The following is a 25,056-nucleotide window of genomic DNA, read 5'->3' on the forward strand; positions in this document are numbered from 1 at the left end:
TTGGGGTGGGATGGGTGTGGCAATACCGTCTCTTATCCTCTTTATGCTGAAGAAACAGCTTTGCGCAAAAATTCAGTAGAGTGACTGTTTGGAGGCTAATCGTAACCCTGCTCGTCGCTTCTTCGATTTCTTGGACCCGAGACAGATTCTAACCTGGTGTATTTTTCAGGCGGTCTGATCTATCTTCTGGACCTTTATGAAAATGGCACAAACCCAGTGGTCCGCGAGAGATCAGCCGAGCTGTTTTCCAAGATGATGTCAGATAAGCTCATTGGACCCAAAGTGAAGATCGTGTTGTCCAAATTTTTGCCAGCCATCTTTATGGACGCTATGAGAGACAACGCTTCAGCAAGCGTGCATATGTTTGAAGGTGAGGCAAGTCGTTCGCCAAGCTATATTAGAACGTCAGGGACGTTACACGGCCTTGTCACGCTATTTTGTTTTGGAAAGATTACTTGACGAACTAAAACATGTGTCAGGGTTGCCACAGCTCAGGAGATGGTCAGGGGAAAAAATTATTCAAGGTCAAGAAGAAGTAAGGGAATTTTATTTTGAGTCAGGGAGAATTGACATTTTGAAGAAAAGTCGGGGAGATTTGAAAGAATTTTAACATGACTCTGCTGATTTAATACCATTGAAGGCTGGAAGAAATATTCAGTGTGATCTCAACGATGTTTCTCCTCAATCAAGAAATTGTTTTGAAAACTTGCCAGTCTCGATGAATGGGTGGAAAGGAAGGCTGTTAGGGGAGGCTAGAAACTCTTCTGTCTGTGACATTTTGTATTTATTTGCTCAGGGAAATATTATTTTTATCAGGGAAAACTCAGGGATTTTGAAAAGTTATGTCTGTGGCAATCATGTGTGTGGCTAATAGGTTATGTATGTGGTGTCTATACCGGATCTGTTTTTGATTTGTTTGTTTGTTTTTTTCGGTATAGCAAACCAGGAGAATCCTGAACTGATATGGAACACTGAAGCCAGAGAAAAAATCTGCACAGTGGTGAAACAGCTTAAAGACAAGTGAGTTTATTAATGCTAGTCCATGTTCCATGATTCTTAGTGTTTGGAAATGTGGTCAAACACAGTCTTTCGTGTCTGATATACTGATTAAAGTCAGTTGGTTAATGCCCTTAAAAAGTCGAATAATTGTTGCTGTTAATATTTCGTTATGTAAACCTGCGGCCAGTGCCGTCTTAAGCGAAGATGATCATGACGAAACTAGTTGTCTCCGGTCTTAGATGTGCATCTCTTGTACAGACACCATTTTGAACCGCCATCTTCCCCTCAACATGTCATTACGTTTAGAATTACGTCCTGACTAGCAGTAAAGATTGCGTTACGTGAGTAGGCCAAGAAGCTGCTGTTACACAGGAAAATGTGCTGATCGCGTTTCTTTTTCCTGTCGTTATAGGCATTACCAGGTGCAGAAAGACAGCCCAGACATTCAATGGAAGGTAAGACATTATTTCGTGACTTCCCTGTCCTCTTTTGTGAAAATATTTAGTAGGCAGGTGAAATTTAAATACTTTGAAGGAGGTTTGTAGAAAAAGAGATGTGTACTTAAAAACAGGTGGAGAAATTCGTCTGGCAAAGAGTGCATTTAATGATATTTGTACTCTAAGAGAATTCGGAAAACAAACAGCCTTTGTTATTGAGAAATTGATGTGAAACGTGTTGTGTTTTTGTTTTCAGCTTCCTGAAGACTTTGAAGTTATGTTTGACGAAGCTGCTGGGGAAATAACAATTGGTGGAATTTATCTTCGGCTCTTTATTCAGCAGCCAGCTTGGGTATGTTCTTAAAAAAGAAAAAGAAAAAAACAACAAAGAAAAAAAAAAGTTTCTTTAAACGGCGTTGGTTTTGTTATAGTTGTTGCAAAAGTGAGGCTAAGGTTTTCTCAGAGCCGAACCCATTAAGCCAATCAGAACTCAAAGCAAACAAAAAAAAACATAACTCGTCAAAAGAGCGGGAAAACACGTAATCAGGGTTAAGCGCGGGAAAACATATAACCAGTGCCAAGCGCTAGAAAGCTCGTAACTGATGGCGAGGGAGAAAAAGCAATTTGAGAAAAGAGGGGGAAAGGTCGCATGAACGAAATTTGCAACACCAGTTATTACGGTGGCAAAACGTACAAATAGCTAGCCGTAACTTGGAGGAAAATGTGGGGAAAAAATGCTTGATAGAAATCGTGGTCAGTGCAGATTTTGCATCCGAGTGGACTAGAACGGAAGATTCTGGCCAAGGTCAATAAACCATTGACTTTGAAGTCATTATATAGCTCAGTAAAGCTACAGTAAAACAAAACTCAATAGTATAGCTTTGAAAGTGGGTTCTTTTTATTTTGTCTTCTCAGGTTCTTCGGAAGCCGAAGGAGTTCCTTATAGCTTTGCTACAGAAGTTTGTTGAACTGCTAACAAAATCCTCCTCTGATGTAAGTTTTGTTTTATTTTTAAGGGGTTTACGTTTTGATACTTGTTTGTTATACTGTCATTTTCGTTTTCCACTTTTTGGTACTTTTCTGAAACCTCTCAGACCAGGCTGCTGCTTTACCTGTTTTACCTGTTTAGTACGTGTGTTTTATATTGTCATTTCCGTTTTCTACTTTCTTGCTACTTTTCTCAAACCCGTTTCAGGGCGAGACTCTCGAGACTGTCACCCAGGCCACACTCTGTCTTTTTACGGCACAACCGCAGCTAGCAGACCAGGTACGTGGAAAACGACGAATTAGAAGTGGTATTGGGAATTTTCGTCTATAACCACATTCTAAACAACTTATTTTTTTCCGATTCAACCCTCAAGCAAGCATGCGCCATGTTGAAATATCGTGAACAAAACTGCTCAGTGTACGGGGCTGGGGTGGGGAACGTGTCTGCTTGCTCTTGCCTAGTCTCCTGGATGGCAACTCAAGAAAAACGTTAAGTCACTTCTCAGAAATAACACGATCTCGGGCAGGGCTAGAGGTTTGAAACGGTAGTCTTGGCTAGATCAACTTTTATTTTCTCCAGATGTAATCACCACTTAATTGAGTATACAGACGTGAGAATTAAGGAATTGGTCACCAGTTAGCAGAACGTTTGTGTTCACATTGCGGCATAAAGCGAATGTTAAGAGTATCTGTGCTCTATTCCCAGGTCCCAGGCCTAGGCCACATTCCAAATTTAGTAAAAGAGCATGGGTTCTACAAACAATGCAGTCGTGAAATCCGCTGTGCAAGTGGTTCACTTGCTCTCGGCTAACGAGGTAAGACACACCATTAGGGGATGGAGTTTAATCCAGACCTCACAAAGGAAATTTAGTTATGCAACGATATTTTAAAACAACGTCGCTTTTTTGCGATGTACATAATTGCATGCAGGGAACGTCACATTTCACCCATGTAGAAATAAACTAAGGCCCCATCCACATTGCCGGAGAAATTTAAAACGCAGCTTTATTTGTAAATGGATATGTAAGACTAAAAGATTCATATATATCACGAACCACGAACGTAGAAAATGTAGTGTAAATTTTTTCGATGCGTCGAGTCAAGGTTGTTTGTGTCCGCGTCACTTGAAAAAGCGTAATTTGGCCCTTTTCAAGAGAGAAATATTGTCAGTATTCTGAAAAAAGTTTACCTTGAAAAAGCTATGTTGTATTAAATAGTCAAATCAGATTATTGAAAGAGCGATTAATTTTTAAAAAGGGGATGTCATCTGTGGAAAAATAAGAAAGCCATTTAAATTACATTTTTGCATTTCTTATATAGTGGAACTAAGATTTTGATTTATTCGTTGTATGATTTCTCTCGCTCGGAAACGGCCCTTTTCAGATCTGTGTTCGAAGCATGGCGCAGGTCAGCGACTGTATCAGTCACATGATCAAGGGAATGGAAGCGAGGCCAGATGTCGTGGGTGTGGCATGTGAAGCACTTCACAGAATGTTTGACAAGAATCACACAGAGCTTGTAGCACAGGTAAATAAGAAGTGATATTTACCTTGAATTGTGTAGTAAACCTCGAGACTAACATGTTTGATGATTAATCCTCTTTCCGTTTGTGCTGTGTATGTGGTTTTGACTTTTAAGTTTTTGGATGAAACCCTAGTGTGGGCATTAAATGAAAGTTATTGAGCAGTACTTTCATGTGGTGCTGTTTACTATGCTGTACAAGGTGGTACTAACTTTAAAGTTTCTGGATGAAACCCTAGCGTGTGACCATTCAAATGAAAGCTATTGAGCAGTACTTTCATCTGGCACTGTGTATTATGCTGTACAAGGTGGTTCTAACTTTAAAGTCTGTGGGTGAAACCCTGGTGTGTGACCATTCAAATGAAATGAGCAGTACTTTCATCTGATACTGTTTATTATGCTGTACAAGGATGAAACCCTAGTGTGGGACCATTCAACTGAAAGCTATTGAGTGATACTTTTATCTGATACTGTTTATCATACCGCACGAAGCTCTTCTAACTTTTGAGTTTGTGGGCGAAGCCTTACTGTGCCACCACCGAAATGAAAGCTATTGAGCTGTACGTTTATGATATACTGTGTATTATTAGAAGATTTGTTTATATCACCCTTTTGTGTGACTATTCAAGAGATCTTAACTTCCTTCCTTTTATCTCTTTAGGGTCTTTCGTTCGAATTAGTTCAGTACCTTCTGAACCTCCTAAACGGAGCTCTAAAAACTGTGGAAAACCCCGCCGCAACCAAAGCACAAATAGTCAAGGCTCTGAAGGCGATGATAAGAGATCTCACACACGGGGAGGAGGTAACGAAAACACAGTGACATCTCATTATTGAATAGAAAGCGGATCATAACATTAAACTCCGGACAATTCTCAAATCTGATTCCGTCTCTAACCGGACACCAACATTTATGGAGCTTGTGTAAAAAACTGGGCTTTGTTTAGGCTAAAAATAAATTCCTGCCAAACAAGGCGCCTGAACAGCGAGGTTGTAATGTAGCTCAGCTTGAAAACCGAATTATTTTACCGCTGCAGATTGGCAAATTCAACACTTTACTGGCTGTAAAAATGGTAGAAATCATCGATTTAAGTTGGAATTTTCTACATAATCGGGTTGATTAAGTTTGTGTCTCAATATATCTTTGTTACAGATAAACAAGATTCTAGAGGCCTCTTCTGTGTGGGCCTCGTACAGAGACCAGAAACACGACCTGTTTATCTCGGAGAAACCCGCCGCTGGTTACCTGACAGGCGGGACTGGTGTGGCCGGTTACCTGACAATGGGCGCTGGCAATCCGAGCACCATGTCCAGCGTGCCCCCTCCGGTGGAAACAGATCACCCAGTTGAGAACAACAGTTGATCTCTGTGTGGTACATGATAGCGCTAAGAAATATCTTGTCAAGCTGTGTTGATTCGAATGTGATATGAGTTGTTTTGCACTGCTCGACCATTTTCTGCAGTTTCAAGTCAACATAGAATTTTTTTAAATAGAATCCATCTATTTATCATGGTAGTACATAAGAGAATTGAGATTAGCTCTTAAAGCCCTAGTTTCAACTTGTAAATTCTCCGTAATTTCTTATAAGAGAAGTTGTGAGAATGAAGATGTGTCAGTCCTTTAAGCCCTGCTGTCGGCACTCAAGTTCTCCTTACTCAGTTGAATTTGCATGTTCATTATGGAACTACTTGGGAGAGTTTGTTTGAATATCGGAATGGATTATCCATTCCTTGATTCTTTCGGCCCTTTATGATTGGTTATTTATTGATATGTTAAGGAGAAATTCTATCTTATCATTAGTGAGGCTTCAAGGTTAATGGGGTTGTGACTGGTCGCACTTGAAACATATGTTAAAATAGCTTTTTATAGCGTGGCGTGACAAGAACGTGACGCATGCTGCGTGACAAATAGAACTAAGAATATTGTACTTTCGCTGATCTTCAGTCCCCTACAATTACGTCACGCTTGTTTCAACACAGCCTTTTAAAAGAGACAGCGATGAATTGTTCGTCAATGAACAAAGTATTTCTGCAGAAGGTTATCACTCTTGCTGATAGCCGCGCTGTTAAATTGAAATTTAGTTGCCAAGTTGATGGTAAAATATGGTGTCTTTTTCTGTTATTTGTATTGAAAAAGTACAGCAAAATATCGAACAATTTTGATCAGGTCATATTTAAGGCAATTTTTAATGAAGGTAGTGGAAAGTATTTGTCATGGTTAGAGAGTTGATTTAGAATGAAAAGATGCCCTAGAATATCGCAACCAGCTTTCGTCGCTTAAGTAGAAATGACCCTGTTCTTTTTGCATAGCCTTGTGGAAACATTCAAGAACGTTTTGATTGCGATTCCGATTTATATAATCTTTGGAATTGTCTCGAAGTTCGCCTCGTGCTTGCATCGTACATTGTAAAGGCGTTGGCCAAATGTTACTTCTTAAATATTTTACTTTCGCGAGTAAGCTGAACGATTCAGAATGCTCATTTAACGCTGATTGCATGCTAGGTTGAGTTTACCCCTGTTGTTAGAGAAAAAAAAACGCATTTAGCTGCAATTCATTTTTTCTTCCACCAATTTCAGAGTACCGAGAAAATTATGTTAGGTAATAGAAAACAAAAAAATTAACGTCAGAGGACGTAGATCTTAAACGATATTGGCTGCCTAGCCTTCCACATTTCAATTGTGGCCTTGTGGCAGTTTCTGATTTTTAGGGTTTAAAGTTCAAAATGTATTATGAAAGGTATCTAAACGTTATGAGAGAGGCATTTTCTTTCTTTTTTTTTTACGCAAACGTAGTACTTCCCGTTAACAATCAATCAGCAGAATTATGTCACTGGTGCAAAGAACAGAAAAAATATTTATCAAGTTGTAAGCGCGGGATAACATTGAACCGATGGCAAGGGCCGGAACAAGGCGGAATCGACTGCAAGCGCGGGAAAACGTGTTACCAGTCACCGATGCTAAGCGCGCGAAAACTTGTTATCAGTCACTGATGGTAAGCGCGGGAAAACTTGTTATCAGTCACTGATAGTAGGCGCGGGAAAACGTAAGAGGTAATAAATCTAGAACGGAGCAACTCCGGTGACGTTTGATTAGAACCACACGTTGCATTAGGAACAAGTCATTTCTCGTCTGTTTTGTGTTATTCTGTTGCGACTAAGTAATTTTTAAGTTGATGGGTAGATTGAAGTGGCTGTAATATAACGAAAAATAGTATTGCCTTTTTATACCAGATAGGAACAAAGTTATAAATATATTAAAATATATTTTATGAAAATGAAGTGAGTGTACGATTAAAAACCGTGACACGAAAAGGTGTTTGGTTTGTTTAGATCTTTTTGTCAATATCTTAAATACGTGATATATTTCCCTAAATATTTTGCCTCTGAAGTTCTGCCCTTTAGCCCTTCTCTGTGTTTCGTTTTGTGTTTCGTTTTGTGTTCCATTTATACAGTTCGTCTTCTTTTCCTTTAGGTATTCCGTTTAGCGTTTTTCTGCTGTGCATCCTTGTCTTTTCTGTGCGTTCCTTGGGTTTGCCTCACCAGGGCCGTAGCCAAAACAAAAAAATTATGACTGAGGCAAAGTCCATGGTTTAATTCTTTTCCTTGGCATTTACCAGTGTTTCAATTTCCCCTTTCAACAGAGAAACAACAAAAACGAGAAAAAAAAATGACTGAGGCAAGTGCCTTGGTTTGCCTCATACTGACTAGTCTACGGAACTGCTTACATCACCCTTCCGTTTAACAAGAGGTTCCCCGATCGAGGATAGTCTAAGTTACATTGTACTGCATTCCTTAAAACCAGAGAGCTTTCAGTTTGTTGTCACCTGTGGAAACTGATTGTTTAAGAGCTGGCTCGAAGTTCGTCAAAAATACTCCGCCACGCGTAGTATTTTCAACTCTCTCCTTGGTGTTTTGAAATGTGGTCAAGCACGGTCTTTCTTGCTTGATAGTATTCCATCACGTTCAAGAATTCAACTAGCAGAGAAGTTTTACTTAGCTCTCAGCCACTGGAAACAAGTTCTGACTGGTCCTTCCGTTCAGTGTCGTTATGAAACACCAACACCTGCGACAAGAATTTACTTCAAGCAAACCTTGCAAGTACGTGCTTCGGAGAAGATGGTTTTGACGTCTTGCCAAAGCATGAACTGTACTCAAAACCAATGTGTTTTGTGCAGCGGTAACTTGGTCTTTTTCTTGTTCAAACGTCCTCTGTGAATCTTGATCCTCTCTTGAGCCAATCAAATCGTCTCCAAAGCGAGTTTCCCCGTGGCCAAACCCCTGTAGGCTAAGACTAGGGGCGAAAATATCACGTGACACAAACACGACATTATGGCCGAGTGAGTGTGGGGTCGAGATAACAAAGATGGCGGAAGACACGTGCAAGAGGGAACAAAGTTTTTTGAGTGTAATACTCTAGTAAACTAAACAGGCTTTTTCCCGGGGCTGTTACACACAAGAAAATGTAAACCTCTCGTTGAGAAATAACCGAAATGTTGAAGGCTTGTACGTGGAAAGACTGGACACAGAGAGGACATCAAGCGAGATAACTTGGCTGAACGAAGTTAAACAAAACCACAAGGCAAGATTGGATCAGATGAAGAGCAGAACATCACCAGATAAAGATAAGATAAGGAGTAAATGAATGGTAGTACAGGACGACAACTGAATATCTGGCACCATAGAGCAGGTATGTTTATTAATGATTTTCATGAAGTAATTAGCATGAATAATCAGTCTCTCCACTGTCAAGGTATACATGTGTAAAAAAACATTTGAAAATTACCAGTCAGTGTAAAATGAAGACTGCAGACTGCAGACCAGGAGGGGTAAAATGTGTGGTTCCAGAAAATAACCATCCTCCATCCCCCCTCCTTAGAGGGTTTTTTTCCAGATAGACCCCTCACCCCCAGGATTTTCTGTTTTGAAGGGGCTTCACGGTACTCCACCCACCCCCTAGAATTTTGGTGTTTTGTGGTTTTACGCTTTGGGCCCCACAGCTGTTGGGAGTTCCATATCCACAAATAACAAGACGCGAGTCATTTATTTTGATCTCTTAGGCACTGTAACAAAATTTAGCCACAGCTGTTCATGGTAAAGATCAAGGTTGTGAGATATATTTTTCCTAGAAATGACCGTGGAAAATACTAGACGCCCTTACAGACCTGTCCCTTTATGTCACGCTGAAGTGTTTGAACTACTGGTAACAACTTACTTAGAAAGGATGGCATACATGTAACAGCAAACCTTTTCTTCGTTCAATTGAAAGAAGTTTTCAATCACGAATCAAGGAAAGTACTCAACATTTTTAAAGGAGAGCTTAAAAGCTCTTTCAAATAAACCAGTCTAAGTTTTAATTTATGCATAGTTTAAAGAACATAAACTTTGAACGGTACATGTACACTGTACCTCGATATTACCCACATTCAGGCTTTTGGTCAAGATTTAAAAAGTGGGTGTCCCAAAAGTGCTATAGGGCCTGCTCAAATGAACAATCTATAAGGCAACATGTGAAAAATAAAGCAATTTTCTTTAATAAGAGGCCATCCACAGGATGCCTGGACACCCATCTTGCTAAAAGCCTGCCCATATTAATAACCATGAGATTTCTGTATGTTGCAGGTGTAAAATTCAAGACAAGTTTTTGTCCAAAATTGTGAACAGTGCTGTTGATCTAGCATTTTTAAGGGATCAAGACTTCAGTATTTGCCAAATATCTCTTAAATTTGTCTTTCGGCAAAGGACTACATCAATAAAGTAATACGCTTTGTTTTTATAATTTGTAAATGATAGTACATTCATTTTACGCCTTATTATTATTTTTTAACTTGTCATGTGTGTCATGCGTGAAACACATTAACCATGTTTTCCAGTTCAGTCGTAACTAACAATGGAATGAAATCTTTGCTATGGCTCCAGCAATCATAGCCATCATGCTCAGCTCTGGCACCTTCAAGGTGTCCAGCTCATATTTTTTCCTACTTTTTTGAGCAGATGAATTCCTATTTTCTCCTATTTTTAAAAATGAAACCTCCTATTTTTCCTATTTTTTTTGGCTAATTAAGCATCATGTCTTGCAAAATTGAAAATGGATTAATAGCCTCTGGTGTTTCATAGGCTCGGATGTGGATTTAGCATAAAGCAATGTCATAATATTCTGTATAAACCCATTGAAAATACGTTAATTATCCAATAATGGAAGTATAAAGCTGGATTAGTTGGTCTAAGACATTTACTTGCTACTCAGGGTTTCATGCTTCTTCAGAAGCAATCATCAGGCAACTGCTAGAAGAAATGGTTACAGGGAAAGATATTTGAAAAAAAAAACAGAACAATATGTAAAAAGGGTGGTACGTGGCGCATCAAGTGAGATGCTATGGCTAATAAGGTGATGATATTTTTCGGCAAAAAATTCCTAGAATGTCTACAGCAAGATATTGGCTCATTTCTGTTGTTTAGGGTTGACACTTTGGGTTTACATAAAATGAAATATTTCTCCCACAAACTCAAATTACATTTCTTTATAGTGTTCGAATAAGATCTGCTCTCCTTCATCTTAGGCCATTTAATGTTGTAAATTGAAAATGGATTAATAGCCTCTGGTGTTTCATAGGCTCGGATGTGGATTTAGCATAAAGCAATGTCATGTCTTGGATGTTCTAAATTAGCTAAAATATTAGGGACAGTAACTATTTCTTTGTTCTCTGTTCCTTACTGGATTTCTGTTCATCGCTCTGATTTACTGGTTCCATATTTCTCAATGATTTTCTTTGTTATATATTGTATCGACATGTAGCTGTATCAATATGGTTCATGTGATTATGTTGAAGTCAACAGATAATATTCTGTATAAACCCATTGAAAATACGTTAATTATCCAATAATGGAAGTATAAAGCTGGATTAGTTGGTCTAAGACATTTACTTGCTACTCAGGGTTTCATGCTTCTTCACAAGCAATCATCAGGCAACTGCTAGAAAAAATGGTTACAGGGAAAGATATTTGAAAAAAAAACAGAACAATATGTAAAAAGGGTGGTACGTGGCGCATCAAGTGAGATGCTATGGCTAATAAGGTGATGATATTTGTCAGCAAAAAATTCCTAGAATATCTACAGCAAGATATTGGCTCATTTCTGTTGTTTAGGGTTGACACTTTGGGTTTACATAAAATGAAATATTTCTCCCACAAACTCAAATTACATTTCTTTATAGTGTTCGAATAAGATCTGCTCTCCTTCATCTTACGCCATTTAATGTTGTACTCAACGTTCTGGTCCTTCAGGCTCCATATAATGCTCACTAAGCTCAGTTGCACTTCTCTATGTTTCGTTTCGAAATGAGCATCATATATGATTTCTATATCTTTGTCATTAAGTCTGATGTGTCTCTAGTTAAACTATTGAGCACTCTAATAGCTGATGAGGATTTCAACCTGCTATTTGGTTAATTATCCAATGTATGTCCTCATGCTGAACTCTTGCTCACTTGTGTGATCATATTTGAACCTGGAAGATGCTCATGTGAGGAAGTTGATGTTCATCAAATAAAAGAAAACCAAATTAAGGGTGAACTGTCTTGTTAAAGTCAAATTAAGGGTGAGCTGTTGTTTTATGTCAAGTCAAGAGGGAAGTGTCGTTTTAAAACTTCTCTTAGGATTTGTGTTTGCTATTGTGTGCTGGGTTGATGTTGAAGTTTTGAAAAGACAGCATAGTTTCTGAACAAGGTGAAGCCTGAGTAGTTCAGTTACAGTTAAAATCAGGGAATTTGGATTGATGAATTCAGTGTAGTATCACTAGTCTTGTTTCTAGGAAAACATGATATTCAAATGTCAATTTCACAACTGATTGACTTGAAGAAAAACCAGAAAAGACTGGATGCTAGCATCATGGCTCTGGAAGCGCTTAGAAACGTCATCAAAAACAACTCAGGTATAAACTGCGCAAGCGTTACGTTGACGTGTCACGCCGTGTGTTGCTTGGGAGACGATTGTGTGACAGGCCAAAAGTGTGTTTGTAGTTGTTTTGCCTGTTTAATGCATTGTGGCGAGTGTCAGAGCAATAGCAGCAAAATATGGATGATACTCATCAGATCACAAAACTCAACTTTCCTCACGAAACTGACCTTCCCCAAAACCTCAACCTCAACAAACCTTTCCTTTTTCCCCTTGCTTAATATGTATCGTCCGCTGCTATTTTCAGATGACTGGGACAATGAACTTGCGTTTTCACAAATTCCTTCATGTCTCCGATTCGATATGACAGATGTGTCTACCTTGAATTCATTTATTTCAGTCATTTATTGCTGTGAACTGATGCCCCTGTTAAAGGGGCTCAGTCATGGTATTTTGAGTTATTTTGGCCACATACAAAATTACCTTTGAATGGTAGGAAACCTGAAAATAACAGTTTTGTAAGAAAGAAAAACACCAAAGAGATAATGATAAACCATAACGGAACAAGGATGGCTAAGGATGGAGAAGATTAACACGGATTACAAATGACGAATTTGAAAAATTGAAGCTAATCTTTTCAATATGCGCAAACCGTGACTGAGCTCCTTTAAAATAGCCATTGTCGTTATCTCCCTGGTAATTAACCCATTTTACGTCATGAAAATCTAATTTCTGTGACTTGTCTCTCTGTTGACAGGCACTGAAGCTCAGTGTATAGGACATTTTAAGCTGATTTTCTCCTTACTAAGGATGACTAAAGCAACAAAACTTCAGAAGTTTGCTCTTGAGGTAAGACGAAGTGCTTTGAACAATGTCTGGATTAACCTCTTAAAGTTCAATCTCAACATAAATTTTCTCCCCAATTGTCTTTGTACACTCCTTATAGTTTTAGTTGGGAGAGGTTTGTGGTGTATCAACCCTTGTCAGCGTAAAAATAAATTTCTTAGTCTATAGTACTAGTACGGAGAATCTTTAATGTGTCACGATCAGTTCCTCTCGCTGGTTCTCATTCATTTCTTATGTTACTAAACATCAACACAGTTTTTCTTTGGGTGTTCAATTTCTTTATTGTCATCACTTGTCTTCTTAACAGTGTATTGATAATGTAAGGGGAAATGACTCTTATCACTGTATTGCAGGTCATCTCAAGCACGACAGCAAACAAGAACTGTGTAACGAGTATAGCTGACTCTGACATCCTCGGCTTTTTGTTCCTAACACTACACACGCTTCCATCAGGTGGGTCGTCTACAGTACCCCTTACCCTCCCCACCACAGGATCCGTTTTTGCGTCTCTGTTACGTCTTTTCCACTCTAACCCGAGAGATTTTGATTATGCTGTTGCCTGCCTGCCTTCAGTTTTGTATTTTTTCGATGAGGTTTTCTGGTTATCTTGTCTGTCCGTCAGTTTTGAGCATGAGTAATCTCAAACTACACAAAACATAAGAAGTGAAAAACATTTGTATACAGGAAAAATTGATACTTCCATTAACTTGTAATCCTGGGTTAGCGTTAACCGGCTTTCAAACAACTCGGCTCTGGCATGTTAAGAGAAAGTTTCAAATCATGTGCTTGTTTCTTTCCCAGAAAAGTGCAAAAATAGTTCTCATTCATAACCTTTGTGGTATTGTTTTTCATGACAGATCGTCTGTTGGCAGTTGATACAATGCACGCACTTTGTTCCAACACTAAAATCGTCAAGGAAACGATGCATAAAGGTAAATACCACAAACTAAAACGTCAATGTTGACGGGGATTAGCATATTACTTACGTCACGAATTTTATTTAAGGCAACAGGGAGGGGGTGGTGGTAGCGCAGTGGTCTGCTATGTTAGACTTCAGAGCGAGTGGTTAGACTCTGCTTAGAGTCGTAGTATTGTGCGCTTGGACAAGGCTCTTTGCTCCTAACCTAGAAGTATAAACCAGTTAGGGCAACTTGTCAAAATGCCGATATCCCATCAAAGGGAGTGGTAGGTTGGGGTGGGATGGGTGTGGCAATACCGTCTCTTATCCTCTTTATGCTGAAGAAACAGCTTTGCGCAAAAATTCAGTAGAGTGACTGTTTGGAGGCTAATCGTAACCCTGCTCGTCGCTTCTTCGATTTCTTGGACCCGAGACAGATTCTAACCTGGTGTATTTTTCAGGCGGTCTGATCTATCTTCTGGACCTTTATGCAAATGGCACAAACCCAGTGGTCCGCGAGAGATCAGCCGAGCTGTTTTCCAAGATGATGTCAGATAAGCTCATTGGACCCAAAGTGAAGATCGTGTTGTCCAAATTTTTGCCAGCCATCTTTATGGACGCTATGAGAGACAACGCTTCAGCAAGCGTGCATATGTTTGAAGGTGAGGCAAGTCGTTCGCCAAGCTATATTAGAACGTCAGGGACGTTACACGGCCTTGTCACGCTATTTTGTTTTGGAAAGATTACTTGACGAACTAAAACATGTGTCAGGGTTGCCACAGCTCAGGAGATGGTCAGGGGAAAAAATTATTCAAGGTCAAGAAGAAGTAAGGGAATTTTATTTTGAGTCAGGGAGAATTGACATTTTGAAGAAAAGTCGGGGAGATTTGAAAGAATTTTAACATGACTCTGCTGATTTAATACCATTGAAGGCTGGAAGAAATATTCAGTGTGATCTCAACGATGTTTCTCCTCAATCAAGAAATTGTTTTGAAAACTTGCCAGTCTCGATGAATGGGTGGAAAGGAAGGCTGTTAGGGGAGGCTAGAAACTCTTCTGTCTGTGACATTTTGTATTTATTTGCTCAGGGAAATATTATTTTTATCAGGGAAAACTCAGGGATTTTGAAAAGTTATGTCTGTGGCAATCATGTGTGTGGCTAATAGGTTATGTATGTGGTGTCTATACCGGATCTGTTTTTGATTTGTTTGTTTGTTTTTTTCGGTATAGCAAACCAGGAGAATCCTGAACTGATATGGAACACTGAAGCCAGAGAAAAAATCTGCACAGTGGTGAAACAGCTTAAAGACAAGTGAGTTTATTAATGCTAGTCCATGTTCCATGATTCTTAGTGTTTGGAAATGTGGTCAAACACAGTCTTTCGTGTCTGATATACTGATTAAAGTCAGTTGGTTAATGCCCTTAAAAAGTCGAATAATTGTTGCTGTTAATATTTCGTTATGTAAACCTGCGGCCAGTGCCGTCTTAAGCGAAGATGATCATGACGAAACTAGTTGTCTCCGGTCTTAGATGTGCATCTCTTGTACAGACACCATTTTGAACCGCCATCTTCCCCTCAACATGTCATTACGTTTAGAATTACGTCCTGACTAGCAGTAAAGATTGCGTTACGTGAGTAGGCCAAGAAGCTGCTGTTACACAGGAAAATGTGCTGATCGCGTTTCTTTTTCCTGTCGTTATAGGCATTACCAGGTGCAGAAAGACAGCCCAGACATTCAATGGAAGGTAAGACATTATTTCGTGACTTCCCTGTCCTCTTTTGTGAAAATATTTAGTAGGCAGGTGAAATTTAAATACTTTGAAGGAGGTTTGTAGAAAAAGAGATGTGTGCTTAAAAACAGGTGGAGAAATTCGTCTGGCAAAGAGTGCATTTAATGATATTTGTACTCTAAGAGAATTTGGAAAACAAACAGCCTTTGTTATTGAGAAATTGATGTGAAACGTGTTGTGTTTTTGTTTTCAGCTTCCTGAAGACTTTGAAGTTATGTTTGACGAAGCTGCTGGGGAAATAACAATTGGTGGAATTTATCTTCGGCTCTTTATTCAGCAGCCAGCTTGGGTATGTTCTTAAAAAAGAAAAAGAAAAAAACAACAAAGAAAAAAAAAAAGTTTCTTTAAACGGCGTTGGTTTTGTTATAGTTGTTGCAAAAGTGAGGCTAAGGTTTTCTCAGAGCCGAACCCATTAAGCCAATCAGAACTCAAAGCAAACAAAAAAAAACATAACTCGTCAAAAGAGCGGGAAAACACGTAATCAGGGTTAAGCGCGGGAAAACATATAACCAGTGCCAAGCGCTAGAAAGCTCGTAACTGATGGCGAGGGAGAAAAAGCAATTTGAGAAAAGAGGGGGAAAGGTCGCATGAACGAAATTTGCAACATCAGTTATTACGGTGGCAAAACGTACAAATAGCTAGCCGTAACTTGGAGGAAAATGTGGGGAAAAAATGCTTGATAGAAATCGTGGTCAGTGCAGATTTTGCATCCGAGTGGACTAGAACGGAAGATTCTGGCCAAGGTCAATAAACCATTGACTTTGAAGTCATTATATAGCTCAGTAAAGCTACAGTAAAACAAAACTCAATAGTATAGCTTTGAAAGTGGGTTCTTTTTATTTTGTCTTCTCAGGTTCTTCGGAAGCCGAAGAAGTTCCTTATAGCTTTGCTACAGAAGTGTGTTGAACTGCTAACAAAATCCTCCTCTGATGTAAGTTTTGTTTTATTTTTAAGGGGTTTACGTTTTGATACTTGTTTGTTATACTGTCATTTTCGTTTTCCACTTTTTGGTACTTTTCTGAAACCTCTCAGACCAGGCTGCTGCTTTACCTGTTTTACCTGTTTAGTACGTGTGTTTTATATTGTCATTTCCGTTTTCTACTTTCTTGCTACTTTTCTCAAACCCGTTTCAGGGCGAGACTCTCGAGACTGTCACCCAGGCCACACTCTGTCTTTTTACGGCACAACCGCAGCTAGCAGACCAGGTACGTGGAAAACGACGAATTAGAAGTGGTATTGGGAATTTTCGTCTATAACCACATTCTAAACAACTTATTTTTTTCCGATTCAACCCTCAAGCAAGCATGCGCCATGTTGAAATATCGTGAACAAAACTGCTCAGTGTACGGGGCTGGGGTGGGGAACGTGTCTGCTTGCTCTTGCCTAGTCTCCTGGATGGCAACTCAAGAAAAACGTTAAGTCACTTCTCAGAAATAACACGATCTCGGGCAGGGCTAGAGGTTTGAAACGGTAGTCTTGGCTAGATCAACTTTTATTTTCTCCAGATGTAATCACCACTTAATTGAGTATACAGACGTGAGAATTAAGGAATTGGTCACCAGTTAGCAGAACGTTTGTGTTCACATTGCGGCATAAAGCGAATGTTAAGAGTATCTGTGCTCTATTCCCAGGTCCCAGGCCTAGGCCACATTCCAAATTTAGTAAAAGAGCATGGGTTCTACAAACAATGCAGTCGTGAAATCCGCTGTGCAAGTGGTTCACTTGCTCTCGGCTAACGAGGTAAGACACACCATTAGGGGATGGAGTTTAATCCAGACCTCACAAAGGAAATTTAGTTATGCAACGATATTTTAAAACAACGTCGCTTGTTTGCGATGTACATAATTGCATGCAGGGAACGTCACATTTCACCCATGTAGAAATAAACTAAGGCCCCATCCACATTGCCGGAGAAATTTAAAACGCAGCTTTATTTGTAAATGGATATGTAAGACTAAAAGATTCATATATATCACGAACCACGAACGTAGAAAATGTAGTGTAAATTTTTTCGATGCGTCGAGTCAAGGTTGTTTGTGTCCGCGTCACTTGAAAAAGCGTAATTTGGCCCTTTTCAAGAGAGAAATATTGTCAGTATTCTGAAAAAAGTTTACCTTGAAAAAGCTATGTTGTATTAAATAGTCAAATCAGATTATTGAAAGAGCGATTAATTTTTAAAAAGGGGATGTCATCTGTGGAAAAATAAGAAAGCCATTTAAATTACATTTTTGCATTTCTTATATAGTGGAACTAAGATTTTGATTTATTCGTTGTATGATTTCTCTCGCTCGGAAACGGCCCTTTTCAGATCTGTGTTCGAAGCATGGCGCAGGTCAGCGACTGTATCAGTCACATGATCAAGGGAATGGAAGCGAGGCCAGATGTCGTGGGTGTGGCATGTGAAGCACTTCACAGAATGTTTGACAAGAATCACACAGAGCTTGTAGCACAGGTAAATAAGAAGTGATATTTACCTTGAATTGTGTAGTAAACCTCGAGACTAACATGTTTGATGATTAATCCTCTTTCCGTTTGTGCTGTGTATGTGGTTTTGACTTTTAAGTTTTTGGATGAAACCCTAGTGTGGGCATTAAATGAAAGTTATTGAGCAGTACTTTCATGTGGTGCTGTTTACTATGCTGTACAAGGTGGTACTAACTTTAAAGTTTCTGGATGAAACCCTAGCGTGTGACCATTCAAATGAAAGCTATTGAGCAGTACTTTCATCTGGCACTGTGTATTATGCTGTACAAGGTGGTTCTAACTTTAAAGTCTGTGGGTGAAACCCTGGTGTGTGACCATTCAAATGAAATGAGCAGTACTTTCATCTGGTACTGTTTATTATGCTGTACAAGGATGAAACCCTAGTGTGGGACCATTCAACTGAAAGCTATTGAGTGATACTTTTATCTGATACTGTTTATCATACCGCACGAAGCTCTTCTAACTTTTGAGTTTGTGGGCGAAGCCTTACTGTGCCACCACCGAAATGAAAGCTATTGAGCTGTACGTTTATGATATACTGTGTATTATTAGAAGATTTGTTTATATCACCCTTTTGTGTGACTATTCAAGAGATCTTAACTTCCTTCCTTTTATCTCTTTAGGGTCTTTCGTTCGAATTAGTTCAGTACCTTCTGAACCTCCTAAACGGAGCTCTACAAACTGTGGAAAACCCCGCCGCAACCAAAGCACAAATAGTCAAGGCTCTGAAGGCGATGATAAGAGATCTCACACACGGCGAGGAGGTAACGAAAACACAGTGACATCTCATTATTGAATAGAAAGCGGATCATAACATTAAACTCCGGACAATTCTCAAATCTGATTCCGTCTCTAACCGGACACCAACATTTATGGAGCTTGTGTAAAAAAACTGGGCTTTGTTTAGGCTAAAAATAAATTCCTGCCAAACAAGGCGCCTGAACAGCGAGGTTGTAATGTAGCTCAGCTTGAAAACCGAATTATTTTACCGCTGCAGATTGGCAAATTCAACACTTTACTGGCTGTAAAAACGGTAGAAATCATCGATTTAAGTTGGAATTTTCTACATAATCGGGTTGATTAAGTTTGTGTCTCAATATATCTTTGTTACAGATAAACAAGATTCTAGAGACCTCTTCTGTGTGGGCCTCGTACAGAGACCAGAAACACGACCTGTTTATCTCGGAGAAACCCGCCGCTGGTTACCTGACAGGCGGGACTGGTGTGGCCGGTTACCTGACAATGGGCGCTGGCAATCCGAGCACCATGTCCAGCGTGCCCCCTCCGGTGGAAACAGATCACCCAGTTGAGAACAACAGTTGATCTCTGTGTGGTACATGATAGCGCTAAGAAATATCTTGTCAAGCTGTGTTGATTCGAATGTGATATGAGTTGTTTTGCACTGCTCGACCATTTTCTGCAGTTTCAAGTCAACATAGAATTTTTTTAAATAGAATCCATCTATTTATCATGGTAGTACATAAGAGAATTGAGATTAGCTCTTAAAGCCCTAGTTTCAACTTGTAAATTCTCCGTAATTTCTTATAAGAGAAGTTGTGAGAATGAAGATGTGTCAGTCCTTTAAGCCCTGCTGTCGGCACTCAAGTTCTCCTTACTCAGTTGAATTTGCATGTTCATTATGGAACTACTTGGGAGAGTTTGTTTGAATATCGGAATGGATTATCCATTCCTTGATTCTTTCGGCCCTTTATGATTGGTTATTTATTGATATGTTAAGGAGAAATTCTATCTTATCATTAGTGAGGCTTCAAGGTTAATGGGGTTGTGACTGGTCGCACTTGAAACATATGTTAAAATAGCTTTTTATAGCGTGGCGTGACAAGAACGTGACGCATGCTGCGTGACAAATAGAACTAAGAATATTGTACTTTCGCTGATCTTCAGTCCCCTACAATTACGTCACGCTTGTTTCAACACAGCCTTTTAAAAGAGACAGCGATGAATTGTTCGTCAATGAACAAAGTATTTCTGCAGAAGGTTATCACTCTTGCTGATAGCCGCGCTGTTAAATTGAAATTTAGTTGCCAAGTTGATGGTAAAATATGGTGTCTTTTTCTGTTATTTGTATTGAAAAAGTACAGCAAAATATCGAACAATTTTGATCAGGTCATATTTAAGGCAATTTTTAATGAAGGTAGTGGAAAGTATTTGTCATGGTTAGAGAGTTGATTTAGAATGAAAAGATGCCCTAGAATATCGCAACCAGCTTTCGTCGCTTAAGTAGAAATGACCCTGTTCTTTTTGCATAGCCTTGTGGAAACATTCAAGAACGTTTTGATTGCGATTCCGATTTATATAATCTTTGGAATTGTCTCGAAGTTCGCCTCGTGCTTGCATCGTACATTGTAAAGGCGTTGGCCAAATGTTACTTCTTAAATATTTTACTTTCGCGAGTAAGCTGAACGATTCAGAATGCTCATTTAACGCTGATTGCATGCTAGGTTGAGTTTTCCCCTGTTGTTAGAGAAAAAAAAAACGCATTTAGCTGCAATTCATTTTTTCTTCCACCAATTTCAGAGTACCGAGAAAATTATGTTAGGTAATAGAAAACAAAAAACTTAACGTCAGAGGACGTAGATCTTAAACGATATTGGCTGCCTAGCCTTCCACATTTCAATTGTGGCCTTGTGGTAGTTTCTGATTTTTAGGGTTTAAAGTTCAAAATGTATTGTGAAAGGTATCTAAACGTTATGACAGAGGCATTTTCTTTCTTTTTTTTTACGCAAACGTAGTACTTCCCGTTAACAATCAATCAGCAGAATTATGTCACTGGTGCAAAGAACAGAAAAAATATTTATCAAGTTGTAAGCGCGGGATAACATTGAACCGATGGCAAGCGCCGGAACAAGGCGTAATCGACTGCAAGCGCGGGAAAACGTGTTACCAGTCACCGATGCTAAGCGCGCGAAAACTTGTTATCAGTCACTGATGGTAAGCGCGGGAAAACTTGTTATCAGTCACTGATAGTAGGCGCGGGAAAACGTAAGAGGTAATAAATCTAGAACGGAGCAAATCCGGTGACGTTTGATTAGAACCACACGTTGCATTAGGAACAAGTCATTTCTCGTCTGTTTTGCGTTATTCTGTTGCGACTAAGTAATTTTTAAGTTGATGGGTAGATTGAAGTGGCTGTAATATAACGAAAAATAGTATTGCCTTTTTATACCAGATAGGAACAAAGTTATAAATATATTAAAATATATTTTATGAAAATGAAGTGAGTGTACGATTAAAAACCGTGACACGAAAAGGTGTTTGGTTTGTTTAGATCTTTTTGTCAATATCTTAAATACGTGATATATTTCCCTAAATATTTTGCCTCTGAAGTTCTGCCCTTTAGCCCTTCTCTGTGTTTCGTTTTGTGTTTCGTTTTGTGTTCCATTTATACAGTTCGTCTTCTTTTCCTTTAGGTATTCCGTTTAGCGTTTTTCTGCTGTGCCTCCTTATCTTTTCTGTGCGTTCCTTGGGTTTGCCTCACCAGGGCCGTAGCCAAAACAAAAAATTATGACTGAGGCAAAGTCCATGGTTTAATTCTTTTCCTTGGCATTTACCAGTGTTTCAATTTCCCCTTTCAACAGAGAAACAACAAAAACGAGAAAAAAAAAATGACTGAGGCAAGTGCCTTGGTTTGCCTCATACTGACTAGTCTACGGAACTGCTTACATCACCCTTCCGTTTAACAAGAGGTTTCCCGATCGAGGATAGTCTAAGTTACATTGTACTGCATTCCTTAAAACCAGAGAGCTTTCAGTTTGTTGTCACCTGTGGAAACTGATTGTTTAAGAGCTGGCTCGAAGTTCGTCAAAAATACTCCGCCACGCGTAGTATTTTCAACTCTCTCCTTGGTGTTTTGAAATGTGGTCAAGCACGGTCTTTCTTGCTTGATAGTATTCCATCACGTTCAAGAATTCAACTAGCGGAGAAGTTTTACTTAGCTCTCAGCCACTGGAAACAAGTTCTGACTGGTCCTTCCGTTCAGTGTCGTTATGAAACACCAACACCTGCGACAAGAATTTACTTCAAGCAAACCTTGCAAGTACGTGCTTCGGAGAAGATGGTTTTGACGTCTTGCCAAAGCATGAACTGTACTCAAAACCAATGTGTTTTGTGCAGCGGTAACTTGGTCTTTTTCTTGTTCAAACGTCCTCTGTGAATCTTGATCCTCTCTTGAGCCAATCAAATCGTCTCCAAAGCGAGTTTCCCCGTGGCCAAACCCCTGTAGGCTAAGACTAGGGGCGAAAATATCACGTGACACAAACACGACATTATGGCCGAGTGAGTGTGGGGTCGAGATAACAAAGATGGCGGAAGACACGTGCAAGAGGGAACAAAGTTTTTTGAGTGTAATACTCTAGTAAACTAAACAGGCTTTTTCCCGGGGCTGTTACACACAAGAAAATGTAAACCTCTCGTTGAGAAATAACCGAAATGTTGAAGGCTTGTACGTGGAAAGACTGGACACAGAGAGGACATCAAGCGAGATAACTTGGCTGAACGAAGTTAAACAAAACCACAAGGCAAGATTGGATCAGATGAAGAGCAGAACATCACCAGATAAAGATAAGATAAGGAGTAAATGAATGGTAGTACAGGACGACAACTGAATATCTGGCACCATAGAGCAGGTATGTTTATTAATGATTTTCATGAAGTAATTAGCATGAATAATCAGTCTCTCCACTGTCAAGGTATACATGTGTAAAAAAACATTTGAAAATTACCAGTCAGTGTAAAATGAAGACTGCAGACTGCAGACCAGGAGGGGTAAAATGTGTGGTTCCAGAAAATAACCATCCTCCACCCCCCCTCCTTAGAGGGTTTTTTTCCAGATAGACCCCTCACCCCCAGGATTTTCTGTTTTGAAGGGGCTTCACGGTACTCCACCCACCCCCTAGAATTTTGGTGTTTTGTGGTTTTACGCTTTGGGCCCCACAGCTGTTGGGAGTTCCATATCCACAAATAACAAGACGCGAGTCATTTATTTTGATCTCTTAGGCACTGTAACAAAATTTAGCCACAGCTGTTCATGGTAAAGATCAAGGTTGTGAGATATATTTTTCCTAGAAATGACCGTGGAAAATACTAGACGCCCTTACAGACCTGTCCCTTTATGTCACGCTGAAGTGTTTGAACTACTGGTAACAACTTACTTAGAAAGGATGGCATACATGTAACAGCAAACCTTTTCTTCGTTCAATTGAAAGAAGTTTTCAATCACGAATCAAGGAAAGTACTCAACATTTTTAAAGGAGAGCTTAAAAGCTCTTTCAAATAAACCAGTCTAAGTTTTAATTTATGCATAGTTTAAAGAACATAAACTTTGAACGGTACATGTACACTGTACCTCGATATTACCCACATTCAGGCTTTTGGTCAAGATTTAAAAAGTGGGTGTCCCAAAAGTGCTATAGGGCCTGCTCAAATGAACAATCTATAAGGCAACATGTGAAAAATAAAGCGATTTTCTTTAATAAGAGGCCATCCACAGGATGCCTGGACACCCATCTTGCTAAAAGCCTGCCCATATTAATAACCATGAGATTTCTGTATGTTGCAGGTGTAAAATTCAAGACAAGTTTTTGTCCAAAATTGTGAACAGTGCTGTTGATCTAGCATTTTTAAGGGATCAAGACTTCAGTATTTGCCAAATATCTCTTAAATTTGTCTTTCGGCAAAGGACTACATCAATAAAGTAATACGCTTTGTTTTTATAATTTGTAAATGATAGTACATTCATTTTACGCCTTATTATTATTTTTTAACTTGTCATATGTGTCATGCGTGAAACACATTAACCATGTTTTCCAGTTCAGTCGTAACTAACAATGGAATGAAATCTTTGCTATGGCTCCAGCAATCATAGCCATCATGCTCAGCTCTGGCACCTTCAAGGTGTCCAGCTCATATTTTTTCCTACTTTTTTGAGCAGATGAATTCCTATTTTCTCCTATTTTTAAAAATGAAACCTCCTATTTTTCCTATTTTTTTTTTTTTTTTGGCTAATTAAGCATCATGTCTTGCAAAATTGAAAATGGATTAATAGCCTCTGGTGTTTCATAGGCTCGGATGTGGATTTAGCATAAAGCAATGTCATGACTTGGATGTTCTAAATTAGCAAAAATATTAGGGACAGTAACTATTTCTTTGTTCTCTGTTCCTTACTGGATTTCTGTTCATCGCTCTGATTTACTGGTTCCATATTTCTCAATGATTTTCTTTGTTATATATTGTATCGACATGTAGCTGTATCAATATGGTTCATGTGATTATGTTGAAGTCAACAGATAATATTCTGTATAAACCCATTGAAAATACGTTAATTATCCAATAATGGAAGTATAAAGCTGGATTAGTTGGTCTAAGACATTTACTTGCTACTCAGGGTTTCATGCTTCTTCACAAGCAATCATCAGGCAACTGCTAGAAAAAATGGTTACAGGGAAAGATATTTGAAAAAAAAACAGAACAATATGTAAAAAGGGTGGTACGTGGCGCATCAAGTGAGATGCTATGGCTAATAAGGTGATGATATTTGTCAGCAAAAAATTCCTAGAATGTCTACAGCAAGATATTGGCTCATTTCTGTTGTTTAGGGTTGACACTTTGGGTTTACATAAAATGAAATATTTCTCCCACAAACTCAAATTACATTTCTTTATAGTGTTCGAATAAGATCTGCTCTCCTTCATCTTACGCCATTTAATGTTGTACTCAACGTTCTGGTCCTTCAGGCTCCATATAATGCTCACTAAGCTCAGTTGCACTTCTCTATGTTTCGTTTCGAAATGAGCATCATATATGATTTCTATATCTTTGTCATTAAGTCTGATGTGTCTCTAGTTAAACTATTGAGCACTCTAATAGCTGATGAGGATTTCAACCTGCTATTTGGTTAATTATCCAATGTATGTCCTCATGCTGAACTCTTGCTCACTTGTGTGATCATATTTGAACCTGGAAGATGCTCATGTGAGGAAGTTGATGTTCATCAAATAAAAGAAAACCAAATTAAGGGTGAACTGTCTTGTTAAAGTCAAATTAAGGGTGAGCTGTTGTTTTATGTCAAGTCAAGAGGGAAGTGTCGTTTTAAAACTTCTCTTAGGATTTGTGTTTGCTATTGTGTGCTGGGTTGATGTTGAAGTTTTGAAAAGACAGCGTAGTTTCTGAACAAGGTGAAGCCTGAGTA

General features: G+C 39.0%; 2 protein-coding genes across 7 annotated transcripts; both read left to right on the forward strand.

The window, feature by feature from the left end:
* The first annotated feature begins 206 nt into the window (after nucleotides 1-206).
* LOC149113039 (dnaJ homolog subfamily C member 13-like) lies at nucleotides 207-3,951 on the forward strand. Its single transcript, XM_089287748.1, has 8 exons — nucleotides 207-370; nucleotides 939-1,020; nucleotides 1,412-1,454; nucleotides 1,693-1,788; nucleotides 2,352-2,429; nucleotides 2,632-2,703; nucleotides 3,130-3,238; nucleotides 3,807-3,951. Exons 1-7 carry the CDS (start codon nucleotides 253-255, stop codon nucleotides 3,232-3,234), a joined length of 594 nt encoding a protein of 197 aa, XP_089143874.1. The 5' UTR covers nucleotides 207-252; the 3' UTR covers nucleotides 3,235-3,238; nucleotides 3,807-3,951.
* On the forward strand, nucleotides 3,816-23,327 carry LOC149113040 (dnaJ homolog subfamily C member 13-like). 6 transcript variants are annotated; one of them, XM_089287742.1, is made up of 16 exons: nucleotides 3,816-3,950; nucleotides 7,582-8,627; nucleotides 9,067-9,694; nucleotides 12,588-12,679; nucleotides 13,030-13,129; nucleotides 13,534-13,608; nucleotides 14,036-14,236; nucleotides 14,805-14,886; nucleotides 15,278-15,320; nucleotides 15,559-15,654; nucleotides 16,219-16,296; nucleotides 16,499-16,570; nucleotides 16,997-17,105; nucleotides 17,674-17,817; nucleotides 21,449-22,495; nucleotides 22,935-23,327. In XM_089287742.1, exons 4-13 carry the CDS (start codon nucleotides 12,641-12,643, stop codon nucleotides 17,099-17,101), a joined length of 891 nt encoding a protein of 296 aa, XP_089143868.1. In that variant the 5' UTR covers nucleotides 3,816-3,950; nucleotides 7,582-8,627; nucleotides 9,067-9,694; nucleotides 12,588-12,640; the 3' UTR covers nucleotides 17,102-17,105; nucleotides 17,674-17,817; nucleotides 21,449-22,495; nucleotides 22,935-23,327. The 6 variants fall into 6 exon arrangements, with proteins under 6 accessions (XP_089143868.1, XP_089143870.1, XP_089143867.1 ...); XM_089287744.1 differs by having other exon boundaries at nucleotides 9,560-9,694; XM_089287741.1 differs by lacking the exon at nucleotides 9,067-9,694.
* Nucleotides 23,328-25,056: the final 1,729 nt, after the last annotated feature.

Source organism: Orbicella faveolata, unplaced genomic scaffold (assembly GCF_042242905.1).
Source record: "Orbicella faveolata isolate gen_17 unplaced genomic scaffold, um_ofav_v1 contig_15, whole genome shotgun sequence".
In the NCBI taxonomy this organism is placed as follows: domain Eukaryota; kingdom Metazoa; phylum Cnidaria; class Anthozoa; order Scleractinia; family Merulinidae; genus Orbicella; species Orbicella faveolata.